Below are 16916 nucleotides of genomic sequence, written 5' to 3' on the forward strand. Positions count from 1 at the left end.
GAACACAAGTCAACCCTTTTATAATGGACGAGAAATAAAAGGGAAATATAAAATGTATACAATAAATAAACACGTGTGGTGTTTTATAAATTATGTTATTCGGCTATATAGCTAGCTATATAGCTAGGCTACATCTATAACTATATTAGCCTATTTTAAAGTTTTCTTCAAAACACCTTTTGGCGAGATGAAGGTGGGTCCCATGGATGTCTTTGGCAAATGATTTTTAAAAAAAGAAGGAAAATCGACGAGCTCATCTGAGCGCGCATAACAGAGAGCATAGGAAACGCGCGCGCTCATTGATAATATACATGCTGTAGATAATAATGCTCAGGACAATTGAGTTTTCTCGGTTTACATTTTCAAACCTTTTGTTGCTGTTCTTGTCTTTGCGTGTCCGTGGGGTGGCAGGCTTTTCCTTGAAATGTTATTAAGCTTCCACCACGCGAAGCACACAAGTTGGCAGGTTAAACGTTATCCGTCTGTAAGCATTGTTTTCATAGGCTACTTATTAGTTTACTTAGGCTATTAGAGTAATATGCACATTCAGGTATGGTTATATTTTGTTAACTCTCAGTTATTTAACGAATTATTAAAAAGTAGATATTTTATTATAATTGGAAAATTGAATTAGGCTATATATAGGCTAAACTTGGGCTAAGTCATGTGACATCATTTCCTGTAAAGGATCAATAGTATCAATCAATCAAACTTCTAGATCTATCTATCTATCTATCTATCTATCTATCTATCTATCTATCTATCTATCTATCTATCTATCTATCTATCTATCTATCTATCTATCTATCTATCTATCTATCTATCTATCTATCTATCTATCTATCTATCTATCTATCTTATCTATCTATCTATCTATCTATCTATCTATCTATCTATCTATCTATCTATCTATCTATCTATCTATCTATCTATCTATCGTTTATCATGAAATAGCCTATAGTGTAGGCTACTGTCTACGTTAAAAGCAGTAAAGTCTAGCTACGCATTAGCCTACAGTATAGCCTACTACTGCAGTATTCAGTAACATTTGTGGCTACTACTGTAGTATGTTTATCAATCAATCAGTCTACAATTAATCAGTCAATCAAAGGTAGACTATATCTTTACCACAGGGAATGAAGTCGTTTTCACCTAATTTTCAATGAAAAAATCGAATCAACATTACAGGCTATTGTTGATTAATTGCTGTTTAAATAATGTATTCCCTGTCACGTTTCGTAAATGGTTTGTGGGCAGACTGCTTGCAATGCTCTTTAAAAATCATGCACAACGTTTGCTTAGGCTATATTGTTTATAACATGTTCAGTGTTTAACAGCACAAACATCTCTAAGTGAATTAGGGGCTCTCAGGGAGTCCAGTATATTCATTTGACTCCAGATGTTGGAGGAGCACCTCACGGGGTCGAGTGTTTCACTGGGTGTGGTTTAGAAGAGAGACCACACTTGTTTTATCATTCCGCTCACCTGAGCATTTGCCAAAGCTGGAGGCGGGAGCGTATATAAACACACTGTATATATAACCCAAGACATGATAGTGAGTGAGAATCATTCCGATTCCAGGAGCATCTCTGACTGCGGGTTAACATCACCATGTATATAAACGCTCCCGAATCATGCAATTTCATGTTTTTATTTTGCTTTTTAATACGGAGTGGTCTGACTTTGAAGAATGATGCCACGGAGATGTTCTACTCTCATGCGGTCAGTCCCGTTGAGGATACGCAGAGCAACGCGTCTCTGAATCGCGCGCGCACCGGTGGAAGAGGCTTCACGGCGCACGAGAGAGGTGAGTTCACGCGCCTCGCTACACATTACACTTGTTTTTATTACTGGATATTAATGATATTGCTGCTTTTCTTTTAAAGACATGGCGTTTCAATATATTGTTCTGATGTTTAATTTAGAGTTAACATAAATGTTGTCATAAAATAAACTCGTTTTACTGACATTTCCCTAGTCCTGTGGAAAGTAACAATTATTGTTTGAATCTCCCAGTTTTATTTCAAACAAACATTTTATTTTACGGCCAGTCATCCTAATACGTTAATTTATACCACCAAAACTAATTTTATGGGTTAAGATATTTCAGGTTAGGTTTTAAAATGTAGGCTACTTTGAAATTATTCAAGTTTATTATTATTTATAAGTTGCTTTTTTGTTCCATTACAAATTTAAAGTTAACTAAACTCAATTTAAATGAAAATAATTTTAAATTAATGTTTTAAAACAAAACAGAAAAAAAGTTGTCATTTATACAAATATATCCAATGGTTTACGACGGGTCCTTTTTTCTGATAAACCCTGAATTTATATTTTGTCTTGGATCATGTGAACTAAATGCTCTCATATTTATTTGCTCATTCACATAAAGTCCAAAACAAAAATAAACAGACTGCTGACATTTAACTTTTTTGCTCTGGTGAATATTTCTTTCAAATTTTTAAGACTGAAAGTCATTTTTTTGTAAAGACATACCATCTTCCACCATTATTGTGCAGGGAAAAAAGATAGTTAATTTAACATGTTGACCTATGGGGCATGTTGTCACACAATATGGGGTAATTTGTGGTGAAAGTCGCCATTAAACAGCCTTTGCAGCCAAATGAAAATAGTAGAATTTCAAGGGGGGAAGTTTGCCAATGCCTTTTAGGATAATGGTATGGCATAATACTGTAGGAAATGATATGGATTACACAGTCTCTTGGCTCACAAACAGACTGTGCAGAAGAGATAAAAGAGTGCCGAGCACAATATGTGCTGAGTGAGTCCTGTCAGACTGGGAGAGTGGATGTGCAGCTCAGTTTTTCAGGAAGTCTCCAAGGGGAACCCTGTTTGTTTTGAACAACCGTAAGGAAGAAAATGTCCCTCGAATCCCCATTCATCACGTTCTGTCACGGAGAGTGGGGGTACATTGTAACTGAGGTGTGTTGCTGTTGTGTGAATGGATTTTGGCTTGGGTTACGCTGACAAGAGGCACTGCTCTGAGGCAGAACAATGCTGACAGTATAGCCAGCGGCACCGGTGAAATCTGACAATAAGAGGCTCAGAGTTGTCAATCATCTGTACACTAAACCATTTCCACTCAGTTCAGAAATGGGCTGAAATAAAGCAAACAAAGCATATCATCTATACCACTGCTGTTTATGTTTGCTCACAAACCATGAAGGAACACTTTAGAAATACACAAAGATGTGTCCTGTGAGTCGTTCTTAATTGATCTTTAAAGATTTGCCAATCTTATATTTATATAATGTGCGATTATATGCAAATGTGGCTACCAAAAGTATCTTAAAGTGATGAAAAACCCCAAAAAGGAAAATTCTGTCATAATTTATTCACCCTCTAGCAGATCTCGGACCCCACTGATTACCATGATATTCCCCCCATTGTATTCAGTGCGGGCCGAGATCTGCTTAGTTACAAACATTCTTCCAAATATCTTCCTTTGTGTACTGCCGAATAAAGAAATTTTGGAACAACTTTAGGGTAAGTAAATATGACAGAATTTTAATTTTTAATTTTCATTCTTGCTTTATGGAATTTATCAGTATTTATTATAAAGGAGTCATCTGTGCACAGTTTTTTTTTTTTTTTTTAAATACATGTGCCCTTCTAATATTAAACCAGAATGACATCTCTTCTCTGATGACTTGCTTACTGGAGCGAGGGCGGGACAACCTGTCACTCACATAAGATTGACCAATGGCAAACTGCAAACACTCTAATGGACAAAATCATGTCCCGCCCCCACATCTTTTCTTGTTCGAGAAGCCGTTTCACTTGGATACACATCACAATAAAGGGGAAAAATGGCTATCACAACTTCCCTTTAATTCCGAATTTATGTTATTTTTCACTTTGTGTTACAGAACGAGTCCCAGTCGGCTGCAGAGAGCTGCGATCCACAAAGTACATCTCAGACGGCCAGTGCACTAGCATAAACCCTGTTAAAGAACTGTTGTGCACGGGACAGTGTCTTCCTGCTCAGATGCTGCCCAACTGGATCGGTGGATACGGTAGGAAGTTCTGGAACCGCCGAAACAGTCAGGACTGGCGCTGCGTGAACGACAAGACCCGCACCCAACGGATTCAGCTCCAGTGCCAGGATGGCAGCTCCAGGACCTACAAGATCACAGTGGTGACCTCCTGCAAATGCAAAAGATACACACGGCAGCACAATGAATCTGGAGTCAAGTCTGAGGGATACGCTCATACCCAGATCAAAAAGCAAAAAAACAAAGGGGGCACTGGGACGGAAAGCTAAATGAGTCTCTGCTCGGACTGAGCTTCTAGATTTTCCCATTTAAATGAACTCAGTATGAACGAGAGAGCTTGTGACGTCAGCTCACAAGAGCACTGAACTGTCTTTGTGCCGCCTTTGTGAGTTCGCTGTGAAACTGTGCAGTCTTTGGACGAGAAAAAGAGACTAAATCTCATCACCAACATAATCGCAATTAACATGTAGCCCATGTGATCCTGTGGCGAAAGAGATGGACAATGACAACCACATATTGCATTACAGAAATCAGAAACATGCCTGTGATTGTTATAGTCTTTGTCATCACTGCCTGATATGTGTGGTAATCACTTGATGTGTATATAAACCCGGCTTCACAGACAGGGTTTAGATTAAGCCAGGATTAGGCTTTAGTTCAATTAGGGCATTTTAAGTAGTTTTTATAAACGTGCCCTACAAAAAAGAAAAGGCTATTGATGTGCATCTTGAGACAAAACAATGGCTCTGACATATTTTCAGATATGTCAGTGCAAGTTGCTTTTAGTTAAAACCGTTCAAACATGCATTTTAGTCTGGGACTAGTTTAAACCTTGTCTGTGAAACCGGGGGTGTGCCTTTCTGTTCAGCAACAAGCAGTTCTAAAACCCGGGAAATGCATAGCTACATGTAAATGTCTGTACATATGCATTTGTTTATGTAATTAATTGTTTTGCAGGACCATTTTGTGTTAAAAAAAAAATGCAATAATGTGACATATAAGCTGATGTAATATATTTTGCCTTGACTTTGAAACATTTTTAGCTTGTGCAAGCATTATTCTGACAAGATATTGCACTATAGTGACAATGCTCATATTGGCTATATGGTGTTAAAGCATTAAAATTAAAACATCTGGAAATGTCTCTGTATAATAATTTTGGTGACACATTATCAACCTCTATTATACCATTTTAAGTATAATAGTCCATTAATTCAATACATGTTTGAATTTATGGACCAATGTATGTATCTTTTATGACAAACCGTTAATATAAAAAATGAGAACAGGTGACAAAATCCATTCTAATAACAGTGAAAATATAAATAATGGTGATTAAGAATAACATTTCATGTGCAAATTTAAAGACTAGGCAGGGTGAACAGACAAGATTTAACAATTTTTTACTAGTTGCCAATCATCAGCAGCCATCACAGACTCTATGACAAGGCATCAACATTATTTTTTTGAACTCATTTTAATTAATAGCCTTTTGTTACTAGTGAGTATTTTTAGTTTAGTTCAATAGGCTATGAACTATTAATTACTAACAGTGTCAGGGGTAGTAACACATTACAATTAATTTGAGTTATGTAATCAGATTACGTTTTTAAAATAACGAGTAAAGTAAAACATTTTAAATTTACAACAAATATCTGAGTTACTTTTTCAAATATTTTATTTTTAGCCATTAATTTACCTCTACTATGCAGATGTGAATTAGCGTTTTCTTCAGCCTGAGGCTTATTTATTTCACTTTGGTGAGAAATGGCTTTTACATTTGCCAAAAATATAACTTTTTTTTAATAATTAAAATACAAACAAAATCCCAGCCCAGGTGAGAAAAAGTAAAACACAATCAATGTAAGTAGTTACTTTCTTACTTAGTAACTAATGCAATCAGATGTAACAACAAAGTGACATTGCTTTTAAAAGTAACTTTCCCCAACACTGCTTACTTATTCTCTAGAAATCTGTAACTTAAATAGTTAGTTTTCCATCTATTAATTGAATAGCCACTATAAAATTGTTATTAGCTACTGTTTAAATGTGAAATAGCCAATAAAGTCTAATGAATCATAATAACAAATAAAATAGCCTATAAAGACGGACCATTTTGTTTAGATTTTTATTTTTATGTTTTAAACATATGCAGGACACATAACCCTTCTAATTAACCTATATTACCTGTTTTACTGTCTATGATCTACCTTTGCAAGCCTAGCCCAGGTGAGAAAAAGTAAAACACAATTAAAACCTGATAACCGTCACGAGGACGGTGACGCACTGAAACTCTCTTTGCTTAAATTAGCTCAAAATTACTATCAGATGTAAGTAATTACCTTGACAAACTATACATCATTAAAAAGATCTAAGACTAAAGTTTAATTTTGTTACCTCTGTTTTATTCTCAAAGTCTTATAATGACCGTAATGTGTTAATATGTGCCAGGAGTTATGAATATGATCTTGGGCGTCGCTACCTTTTGATTGTAATATGCGCGTCATTTGCTCCCATTCATAAAAAACTCTTCTCTGGTCGTCATGAAGACATTGCTGTCAACATTGAACATTGAAAATAAGGGAGATTTCCCGGAATCCATCCCCAAAATAAGGGATTTTTTTTTTTTTACACGATTCTTGTCCACAAACTAAAAAAAAGAAAGAAAAAAAAAGAAGCACTAATCATAACAGTCTAAAGAGTTTATAACTAGACAATATATATTAAGCATAATGTTATTGACATTATGCCAGAGCTGCCTTGGTCTATTGTCTGTGATGTTTGTTTACTGTAATATTTACCAGTAAAGAGTATAGCTTTTTTTATACATGATTCTTATACATGATCCCACAAACTAAAAAAAAAAGCACTAATCATTAACAGTCTAGAGTTTATAACTACACAATATCTATTAAAGAATGACAGACCAATGTATATGTTTGAAGTGCTTTATTTAGGAACAAATTAACATTACTCGGTTTTGGTTTTGGTTGGTTAAACCTAGGGATGGGTATCGTTAAGGTTTTAACGGTATTACTACTCTTAACGATACTGCTTATCGGTCCGGTACTTTAACGGTATTCTTATCGGTACTTTTTGAGATTTTATATATATATATATATATATATATATATATATATATATATATATATATATATACACACACACACACAATTAACAAAGATACACATTATATAGGCCTGCACAGTGCTTTAATTTCAGGAAGAATTCTAGTAGGCTAATCAAACGTAAAATAACACTGCATAGTTTATCATAAATAGCCAAAATAATGCTTATTAAAGCTGGTTATTCATTCAAGAGCTGTGAGTGATTTTATCTTTGCATTTGGTTGTTTAATTCGCAGTAATTCGTCATCATGTTTATTTACACCGCTGCCTCTTTAAGACAGACGTGCAGATCTATAGGCGACTGATAATAGGCAGATACATTACACTTTCTCCCGACTATCCATAATAACTACGTCCATTTTAGACACAAACTGTGTTTAAGAGACTCTCCAAGCCGGTCATTTTGACATAGATGTTTGAGTACATTTGATCGTTTAGACGCGAGTGTGAAACCGAAAGTGTGATTTGCTCGTCTCGTTGCGGCTGTTTCAGAGCGCGCGCCGACTTGGGAACAATCTCTTGCACACGTTTGTGCTTTTAATCGCTCTTTTTATTATTAAACGCGTCCCACAATTTACCAACAGTAGCTGCATTTTACAACAATCACTGATCGTGCTTATTCTGTCATTGCGTTTGAGTTATATGGAGAAATGACAGCGTAGGAAACTGCTGCAATGGGAATTAAGTTGCGCTAGACATGAATATCAAAATTATAATCTTTGCCAAAGAAGCCAAAATCTAAATTAAATCACATTATCACAATCTAGTGTAAAGTGAAACTAGGCTATTTGAATGTTTAGTTCTGTCCGTGGGCTGTCGTTTTGTTCTCTCTCTCTCTCTCTCTCTCTCTCTCTCTCTCTCTCTCTCTCTCTCTCTCTCTCTCTATCTCTCGTCACGTGTATTTTCAAAAGTACCGAAAGCAGAACCGATAACGTCCGAGCTTATCGATACAACGGTCTTTCAAAATTCAGCCCCGGGGCCCGTTTAATACCGGGTTTCGGTACCCTTTTCCCTCTTTCTCCCGCCCGCCGCTGCAACTGTCTTCTTCTTCGATAGTAAGCTACTGTCTGTATACTGCCACCTGCTTGACTGGAGGTCTAGCAACCCAAGTGCAAAAGCCACTTCACACAGCATAGACCGTTAAAAGCGTCAGACACAGATGTAGTTGCGTGTTCTGAGTTAACACAATCAGAGCGTAAAAAACGGGATATTTTACGGGAAAATACTAAAACGGGAAGACAGCGGGAAAAGAGCTAAAATACGTGAGAAACCCGGGAAAAACGGGAGGGTTGACAGCTATGCATGAAGACACTCGACAAAACAACTTCCCTCAGGGCTTTCACTTCAAATGTGTGCAGATGTGGAGAAATATTGATAGATTCTCACATGTTTGAGTCAAATTTCTATACAGAGAAGTATTATTTATTCAATCTTTATCCAAAATCCGCGGATGTATGATTATGAGCGCAGTAGACTGTGTTATGCTGTGTTTTCAATTCATTCTGGCAGCCGGAGGGCGCTGGAAAGCTGTACTACTGAAAATTCACTCCCTTGTGGAACACATGAAGAACAGACACACCATGTGACATTCAGGAAGTATCTGACATGACCAAAAACAGCTTTCTAGCGATCGTTAGATCACTATTTTATGCAGATAGACACGTTTTAAGACAATAAACACACAATCGTGGCAATATATGGTTGGTCTGTGTTCTTTATGCCATGTTGGGTGGTTTCATAATAGATGATATTTATAATGCAATGCTATTCCACATAGCTTTTAGCATTGTATATTTTCTGTCAGATTTGTTGACCCGAAGCTACATGAGATCACATATTGTTATATAAAACACTCGACATATAGATTATAAAGTGATATGAAGCAAGTTTTGAATAAAACATGATTTTAATCGTATAAATTGTTGTTTTGCTGGTGTGCTAAGCTAACATGCTAGCTTGCCCTAGATGCACCTGCCACTGAGTAAATACTTTATTTTTATGAACATTTTCTAAATGTAAAACTACTGAAATGCTTATTTGGACGAAATGCATTCAATAGAGTCTCAGTGAGGGTAAAGTGAGAGGTTTGATTTAGAAATGAGGTTTGAATAGAACAGTTTGAATAGAGAATCGTTAGTAATTATAATGCAGACAAAAGAATAATAATTAGAGCCATAACCAGTCCGCAGAAGTGTGAATGTGTGTTGGGGAGACAAACTGAATGGGGTAGTTTGCACCTCTAAACAATAGAGGCAAAATAGAGAATGAAAGCTGAGAAGACATGGCCATAAACATCAGTTGATATTTTAGAGATATCTCAAAATAAAATCACATGAAACGATCTTGTAAAACGTTTAATAAAATTCAGAGTTTTAGACTGATCATCTTCAGATCTGAAATATAACATGGTCAGACTTGTGGCTTTAGCTGTAGTGCATTTCTAGATTTCTCCAAGGCCCACTTCAATTTTATTTTCATAAAGATATTTCATACAAATACATTTCTAATAACTTTACAAAACTTTGAAGCTTATTATAGCTTTTTTTATTATAAAAAATATTATCATTTTGACTTTACAGTAAACTGCCAGGTGTCTGCTTTCAAATGAGACCATAATTATGCTTTTAGTGCAAAGGATTCACAAACTGTATTTGTTTTAGTCTGAGTATACATTTCTTAGGATTTTTTCAAAATTTAGAAATCAGCTTAACAGGTTAAGTAGAACTTTCTTACTTAGTTACTAAATTAATGTATTTACTTTCTTAGTTACTTTCCATAAAAGCAACTAATGCAATTAGTTGTAGCCTACATAGTGACACACTTTTAAAAGTAACTTTCCCCAGCTGCTTATTTATTCTTTAGCAATATGTAATTATTTAAATAGTTCGTTTTCCCCGTTATTAATTGAATGGCACTAAATTGTTATTAGTGTTTAAATGTGAACCAGCCAATAAAGTCATGAGTCATAATAACAAGTAAAATAGCCTAAAAAGACGGACAATTTGTTTAGATTTGTATTATTATTATTATTTTTTTTTTAAACATGTAGGCTACATCACATTTCTATAGCCTATATTACAAAATTGCAAGAAATTTGTTGACTTCCGCTTCTTAGAAACCCGGAAATGTAAAGAAGGTCAATTGTTGACCAGTTGTGCATGTATTTTATACATTTTAACACATGAAATAATGGCATACAATGAGATGTGCAGCTGCTGCAGTCTCATGATGAGTGCACGACAGGCTCAATCTGATATAGCGGGGGAACCGCGGATAAGTTGCAACATTATTGCCGGCGAAACACTGATTTTTTCCCTGCTAACCACCCGCCCATACAAAACAGAATACCGGTTTACAAGTTCTTTCCATGAACACGGTTGCCGCGAGTGAGGAGCTTATTAAAGCGCCGGAGAAATGCAGCAAGAGCGCTGTTCTTCCTCCGACAGGCCTCTGGATCCTGGCTGTCTACTCACACTCGACGCCGAGCGGAGCGCGGACCGGCTCGGACGCACGGCGGTGGATTTCCCGGTAGCTGTAGTTCTGCCCGCCGGAGGCTCCGGAGAGAGGATGGGACTGCCCACACCGAAACAATTCTGCACTATTCTTAACAGACCTCTGATAAGCTACACGATTCAAGCCTTTGAGAGGTGAGGTGAGACTGTCCATTTCGTGTCCGTGAGCCCACACAACTGATTTTTGTAACGTTACCTAAATACTTGACATGTTGTTTGTTATTAGCAGACATAACAATAAATCATTATGTCTGTCACAATTACGTCCATTAGTTTGACAATAGGACTTTTTTTTCTCCCAGAAAACAGGCAACAGTCCAAGGACACCTACTGCATGTCGATCTTGGCCAGAACAGCCTTTTCAATCCTTATTAAGAACATCTGCAGATGCTGCAGAATTTTGGAAAGGCTAAAAGCACTTGACATATTTAATAAATTGCACTGTGATGTAAAAGTTAGCTGTGAGTTTCATATTTAAAAAGCTGTCACTTCAATTTTCTAGGACAAAAGCATCAACTTAGAGCTGCTGTAATTACAGATATCACCTAAATAAGTATCTTAAGATATTAAATTACTTTGGTCTCTGTCCTGTTCTTACTTAAAAGATTAGCCTGTCAAAATATATAGAACTTATATATATAATACTAAATTAAATACATACAATTTGCTCATTGTCACATTGTTGTTGTTTTTTTTTTTAACTAGACAAATGAAATCTGTTCATTCTGTTTTTTTCTTGGCAGGTTATCATGGATTGGAACTGTTGTTGTTGTGGTTGCTAAGGAGAATCATGACTTGATGCTGAATATTGTGCAGAAATTTAATCACTCAAAGGTAAAAGTAGTCCACGGGGGGACCACCAGACACAGGTCTATCTTCAGCGGACTTCAGGTCTTCAGTAACACTACTGACTCATTGACACCTAAACCAAAAGTGGTCATCATCCATGATGCCGTACGTCCCTTTGTGGAAGAAGATCTTCTGCAGAAAATCACCTTAGCAGCTAAAGAGCAAGGGGTTTGTTTTCACTTCTTGTTTTCACTTCTACTTTATCCATATGGTGCAGGTTTTTTTGTTTGTATTACCTATTCTTAATCTAGTTTTGGATTATGTCTAACAGTGGTTTAAAGACAAAAAATTAAAACCTTAAGTCAATCTGTGCCTACAATTATGCTACAATAGACACTCACCTAAAGGATTATTAATAGGAACACCTGTTCAATTTCTTATTAATGCAATTATCTAATCAACCAATCACATGGCTGTTGTTTCAATGCATTTATGGGTGTGGTCCTGGTCAAGACAATCTCCTGAACTCCGAACTGAATATCAGAATGGGAAAGAAAGGTGATTTAAGCAATTTTGAGCGTGGCATAGTTGTCTTTTACAAAGACTGGAGTGAAAAGGGAAAAACATCCAGTATGCGGCAGTCCTGTGGCTGAAAATGCCTTGTTGATGCTAGAGGTGAGAGGAGAATGGGCCGTACAAGCTGATAGAAGAGCAACTTTGACTGAAATAACCACTTGTTACAACTGAGGTATGCAGCAAAGCATTTGTAAAGCCACAACACGCACAACCTTGAGGCGGATGGGCTACAACAGCAGAAGACCCCACCGGATACCACTCATCTCCACTACAAATAGGAAAAAGAGGCTACAATTTTACACGAGATCACCAAAATTGGACAGTTGAAGACTGGAAAAATGTTGCCTGGTCTGATGAGTCTCGATTTCTGTTGAAACCTTCAGATGGTAGAGTCAGAATTTGGCGTAAACAGAATGAGAACATGGATCCATCGTGCCTTGTTACCACTGTGCAGGCTGGTGGTGGTGGTGTAATGGTGTGGGGGATGTTTTCTTGGCACACTTTAGGCGCTTTAGTGCCAATTGGGCGTCATTTAAATGCCACAGCCTACCTGAGCATTGTTTCTGACCATGTCCATCCCTTTATGATCGCCATGTACCCATCCTCTGATGGCTACTTCCAGCAGGATAATGCACCATGTCACAAAACTCGAATCATTTTAAATTGGTTTCTTGAACACGACAATGAGTTCACTGTACTAAAATGGCCCCCACAGTCACCAGATCTCAACCCAATAGAGCATCTTTGGTATGTGGTGGAGTGGAACGAGAGCTTTGTGCCCTGGATGTGCATCCCATAAATCTCCATCAACTGCAAGATGCTATCCTATCAATATGGGCCAACATTTCTAAAGAATGCTTTCAGCACCTTGTTGAATCAATGCCACGTATAATTAAGGCAGTTCGGAAGGCGAAAGGGGGTCAACCACAGTATTAGTATGGTGTTCCTAATAATCCTTTAGGTGAGTGTAAACAACCCAAAAATAGAAAAATATTTTATAAAAATTAAGATTTAATTATAATATCTATCTTTTTTTGTGTGTCTGCCATTTGGAATAATTCATTTCAAAACACTCCCTGTAATTTTTGTGGTGATGGATGTCTTCGCTATCTGAACACTCTATAATCTGCTGGACTACTGTCCAAATACCTGTCAAATTTATGGGGTGAGTGAAAGTCAGGCTACCTAAAGCTGTTGAAGGAGAATTCCTGATGCAGGCTTCAGAGATGCTTGTCTGACTGAGAAGCTGTTATATAATACATATTCCCATTATATATACCCTTCCCAAGGTAAACACTGAAATAAGGAACATAATAAGAAAACGGAAATAAAATCTGTAATTTTAGTTGGCGGTTGTTATTAATGTTTTAATTTCACATTTAAAGAAATTTAGTATTTGACCATGTCTAACGTATTCAAATGTAAAACCTACAAATAAGTAAGCAGTTGTGATCTGCAATACTTTAAGAAACTTGACTATTATTTATTAAAGAGCCATAAAGGCACTTCGTGAGTAATGGCCTTACAAATGAAAATTATTTTTCTGGCCACAAAATTACTCTCATTTGCCTCTTTGCATTGATATTCTTTATTTTAACCTTAATTACTAATTATAGTAATTATAATATAAATATTAGAAGAAAAATATTTTAAGTAGTCATTAATGGACCATAGTTATTGCACAAATAATATTTAGTACCAAAAGATCTCCTCAAAATATTCAATACATTTTATTGTGGCAAGCAGTGAGGTACCGTGAGAGTGGGCTGGTGGCGAGTGATAATGAGTGCCAGCTGCGTGCCACACCGGTCTCGTCTCACGGCGGAGTGACGGGAGCATAAAAGGAGGAGCAATGACTGTGAAAGATGAGAGAGGACCAGGCCTGGACTTTATGTTATGGTTTTTTTTATGTTTTGTTATGTGTGTGCTGGCAGTCATCCTTGAGGGGCTGCCTGCGTTCCTTTTTTTAATTTATTTGGAATCAAAGTTGTTGAATGTTCGCCGGTTCCCGCCTCCTTCCTTCCCATCTACGAACGTTATTACATTGGTTGCGAAACCCGGGAGGAAGGAGGGACATTCTGTCGAAAAGCCCTTGCTGCGGAGTTTGGGCAGCACAGATGGAGAAAGACCGCGAGTGGCTATCCGAGGCGTTGGTGCTGGAGCGAGTGAAGATCCGGTGGGATGAAGAGCTCGCTGCCGTGCCCCTGGGTCTAGGTAGGGTGGCGGCCGTCCTGGAGAGAGCGGAGGAGTCGCCGGCGTCCGCCGTGGGCCGGAGCCTGCTGCTGTCCACTATGATTGGGAGGAGCAGAGATCGCAGGACTCGCTGCCGTTTGCCCTCAACCAGAAGAGCCACCGCTGGCCACCAGGGGACGGAGGAGTATTGGGCTGTCCACCGGGGGCCCAGCACCATCGCATGGCACCGCGAGGAAGAGTATCTCGGCTGGTGACGACCAAGCGGCAGTGTGTCAGGGAATTGGACCCCATTTATTTTTTTTCCTCTCTCCACTCTCGTCCTGTCGCTCTGTCTACATCTCCCGCTTCTCTCGTCTGTCTATTCCATTCACGGTGTGTGTCCATTCTGGCATTTTCAGTTCCTGAAGACCTCAGTTCATCTTCGGAAAACAGTTTAAGATATTTTATATTTAGTCCGAGAGCTTTTCTGTTCCTCCAATGAAAGTGTATGCACACTGTACTGTCCATGTCCAAAGGTAATAAAAACATCCTCAAAGTAGTCCATATGTGACATCAGTTGGTTGATTAGAATCTCTTGAAGCATCGAAAATACATTTTGGTCAAAATAACAAAAACTACGACTTTATTCAGCATTGTCTTCTCTTCCGTGTTTTTTTTTTTTCAGTCCTCAAATAAAGATTTAAACGTAATGGATCAGCGGATTGATTCATGATTCGGATTGCCGCCAATGTCACATGATTTCAGCAGTTTGACACACGATCCGAATCATCAATCAATACGCTGATTCATGACCGTTTGAATCTTTGTTTGCGGATTGAAAAACAAACACGGAAGAGAAGACAATGCTGAATAAAGTTGTAGTTTTTGTTATTTTTGGACCAAAATGTATTTTTGATGCTTCAAGAGATTCTAATTAACTAACGGATGTCACATATGGACTACTGTGATGATGTTTTATTACCTTTCTGGACATGGACAGTATAGTGTGCATACACTTGCATATGCTCTGGGACTGAATATAAAATATCTGAAATTGTGTTCTGAAGATGAACGGAGGTCTTACGGGTTTGTAACGACATTAGGGTGACTCATTAATGACACATTAAATTTTTGGGTGAACTAATACTTTAAACTAGGGCAGTCACGATTATAACATTTGGCTGACGATTAATTGTCTAAAAAATAATGACTCTTATGACAATTAATTGTCAGTTTTAAGGGGTATGATAATTATGATGATTAATTGTCTGTTTTAGGGCTGTCATATGTTTTTTTTTTGTGTGCTTCATTAATTTTGATTAATTTAATCCATTGTAAATTATAATTTATTGGCGTAAGATTACAGTTAACAACTTTTAAATATTAAAGTAATTTATTCAACTCCGTAAGTAACTGAAATAATTACAACGGACTGGCCAATTACAAGAAAGACCATCAAATGTATCATTCATACAAGATGAACTAATGGTCACTTTTTATTTGTCATTATTATAACAGAAATCCACAAAATGCACACTATAAAGAAAAACAACAAATTAATAAAACTTTATAACCATGTCAAATATGATGAAACTAAATAAGATATAATTCAGCAGCAAAAAGTAATTATCGAAAAAATATTTGGTGCAGAGTAATTTTATAAAAGCTTAACATCTTAATAAAAACAAGTTATACATTACTGTGTGTATTATAAAATATATATCTGAATAAGTCAACAATTTATTTTATATATATATATATATATATATATATATATATATATATATATATATATATATATATATATATATATATATATATATATACAGATCATAAAATTAAAAGATGCTTATTTTAAATGTATTGTGCAACTTTATAATGGGGCAACAAGATACGATAGATACAACAGAAAAATATATGCTTTTTAATAATCTTTTAGTGCCCAAAAGTGTGAAAATATAAAAAGTTTCAAAACAGTGGCACAAACCGCTTATGCGCTTCATGGGTGCAGAAAAAATGTGCATGAATCAACGTAGTCACAGCGTTGAAAAGTTCACAGCACAAAGGGAAGAAATGTTAAGCGCACAAATCCAACAGTTTATTGATCATTTGTTTCTCCACAGTTTTGAACTCCAGTTATTGTGCGTTTGATGTCAGTTTATAGTCCTAGTCCTGATGTTGTGTGCCGTTATAGACACCCGGTAGTGCGACATAGTTTGGAAACAGCAATAAACTCCAATAAGATCATTTTATGCAAATCAACAACCCTTTATCTACAAATCAAGTATTATAATGGGAATATATATAACATCTTGGAGTGAGCTTTACCTTGCTGATGGTCATAACAGATCGGGACGTGTTGTTTGAAAGCTAAACGGAGATTGATTGACAGCCGCAGTGGAGAGAAGACGAGTTTCCATCCACTTTAATTTAACGATGTAAATATTCTTCTATTACTCACATAAGCTATGGAATGGCTTCAGATGACTTTTGAATATAGTGCATGAAAAATTAATTGGTGCTTGTCTATTTCTTTTGGTCTTGTGCCATAGGCCTATAAAATAGTGTAAATGCGGATAGATCATATAACCGCGATCAGACGGTTATTTAATTATCGCGATAGGTCTAATTTGAATTAGTCAGTCCTACAAAAAGTGCCAAATTTTGTGATTTGCATTGTGGAAACTAAGTAATATTTCACAATACTACTTTTATGTAATAAA

At 36.7% G+C, this 16916-nt stretch overlaps 2 protein-coding genes across 2 annotated transcripts in view; both read left to right on the forward strand.

Moving 5' to 3' along the window:
- The first annotated feature begins 1512 nt into the window (after positions 1–1512).
- On the forward strand, positions 1513–5150 carry sostdc1a (sclerostin domain containing 1a). Its single transcript, XM_067450362.1, has 2 exons — positions 1513–1807; positions 3891–5150. The coding sequence occupies exons 1-2, from the start codon at positions 1612–1614 to the stop codon at positions 4283–4285; spliced, it is 591 nt and encodes a 196-aa protein (XP_067306463.1). The 5' UTR covers positions 1513–1611; the 3' UTR covers positions 4286–5150.
- Positions 5151–10231: 5081 nt separating this feature from the next.
- crppa (CDP-L-ribitol pyrophosphorylase A) overlaps positions 10232–16916 on the forward strand; it is a 39040-nt gene continuing 32355 nt past the window's right edge. The window contains exons 1-2 of the mRNA XM_067450361.1: positions 10232–10791; positions 11400–11673. Of these exons, the coding sequence (XP_067306462.1) occupies positions 10559–10791; positions 11400–11673 (507 nt within the window). The 5' untranslated portion in view covers positions 10232–10558. The remainder of the gene's footprint in view (positions 10792–11399; positions 11674–16916) is intronic.

This window comes from Pseudorasbora parva, chromosome 8 (assembly GCF_024679245.1).
Source record: "Pseudorasbora parva isolate DD20220531a chromosome 8, ASM2467924v1, whole genome shotgun sequence".
In the NCBI taxonomy this organism is placed as follows: Eukaryota; Metazoa; Chordata; class Actinopteri; order Cypriniformes; family Gobionidae; genus Pseudorasbora; species Pseudorasbora parva.

Excerpts from the sequence above, each read along its gene's own strand:
- sostdc1a (XM_067450362.1), top strand. The coding sequence starts at position 1,612 with ATGTATATAAACGCTCCCGAATCATGCAATTTCATGTTTTTATTTTGC. Across the intron at positions 1,808-3,890 it reads CTTCACGGCGCACGAGAGAG|AACGAGTCCCAGTCGGCTGC; the intron begins GTGAGTTCACGC and ends TTTGTGTTACAG.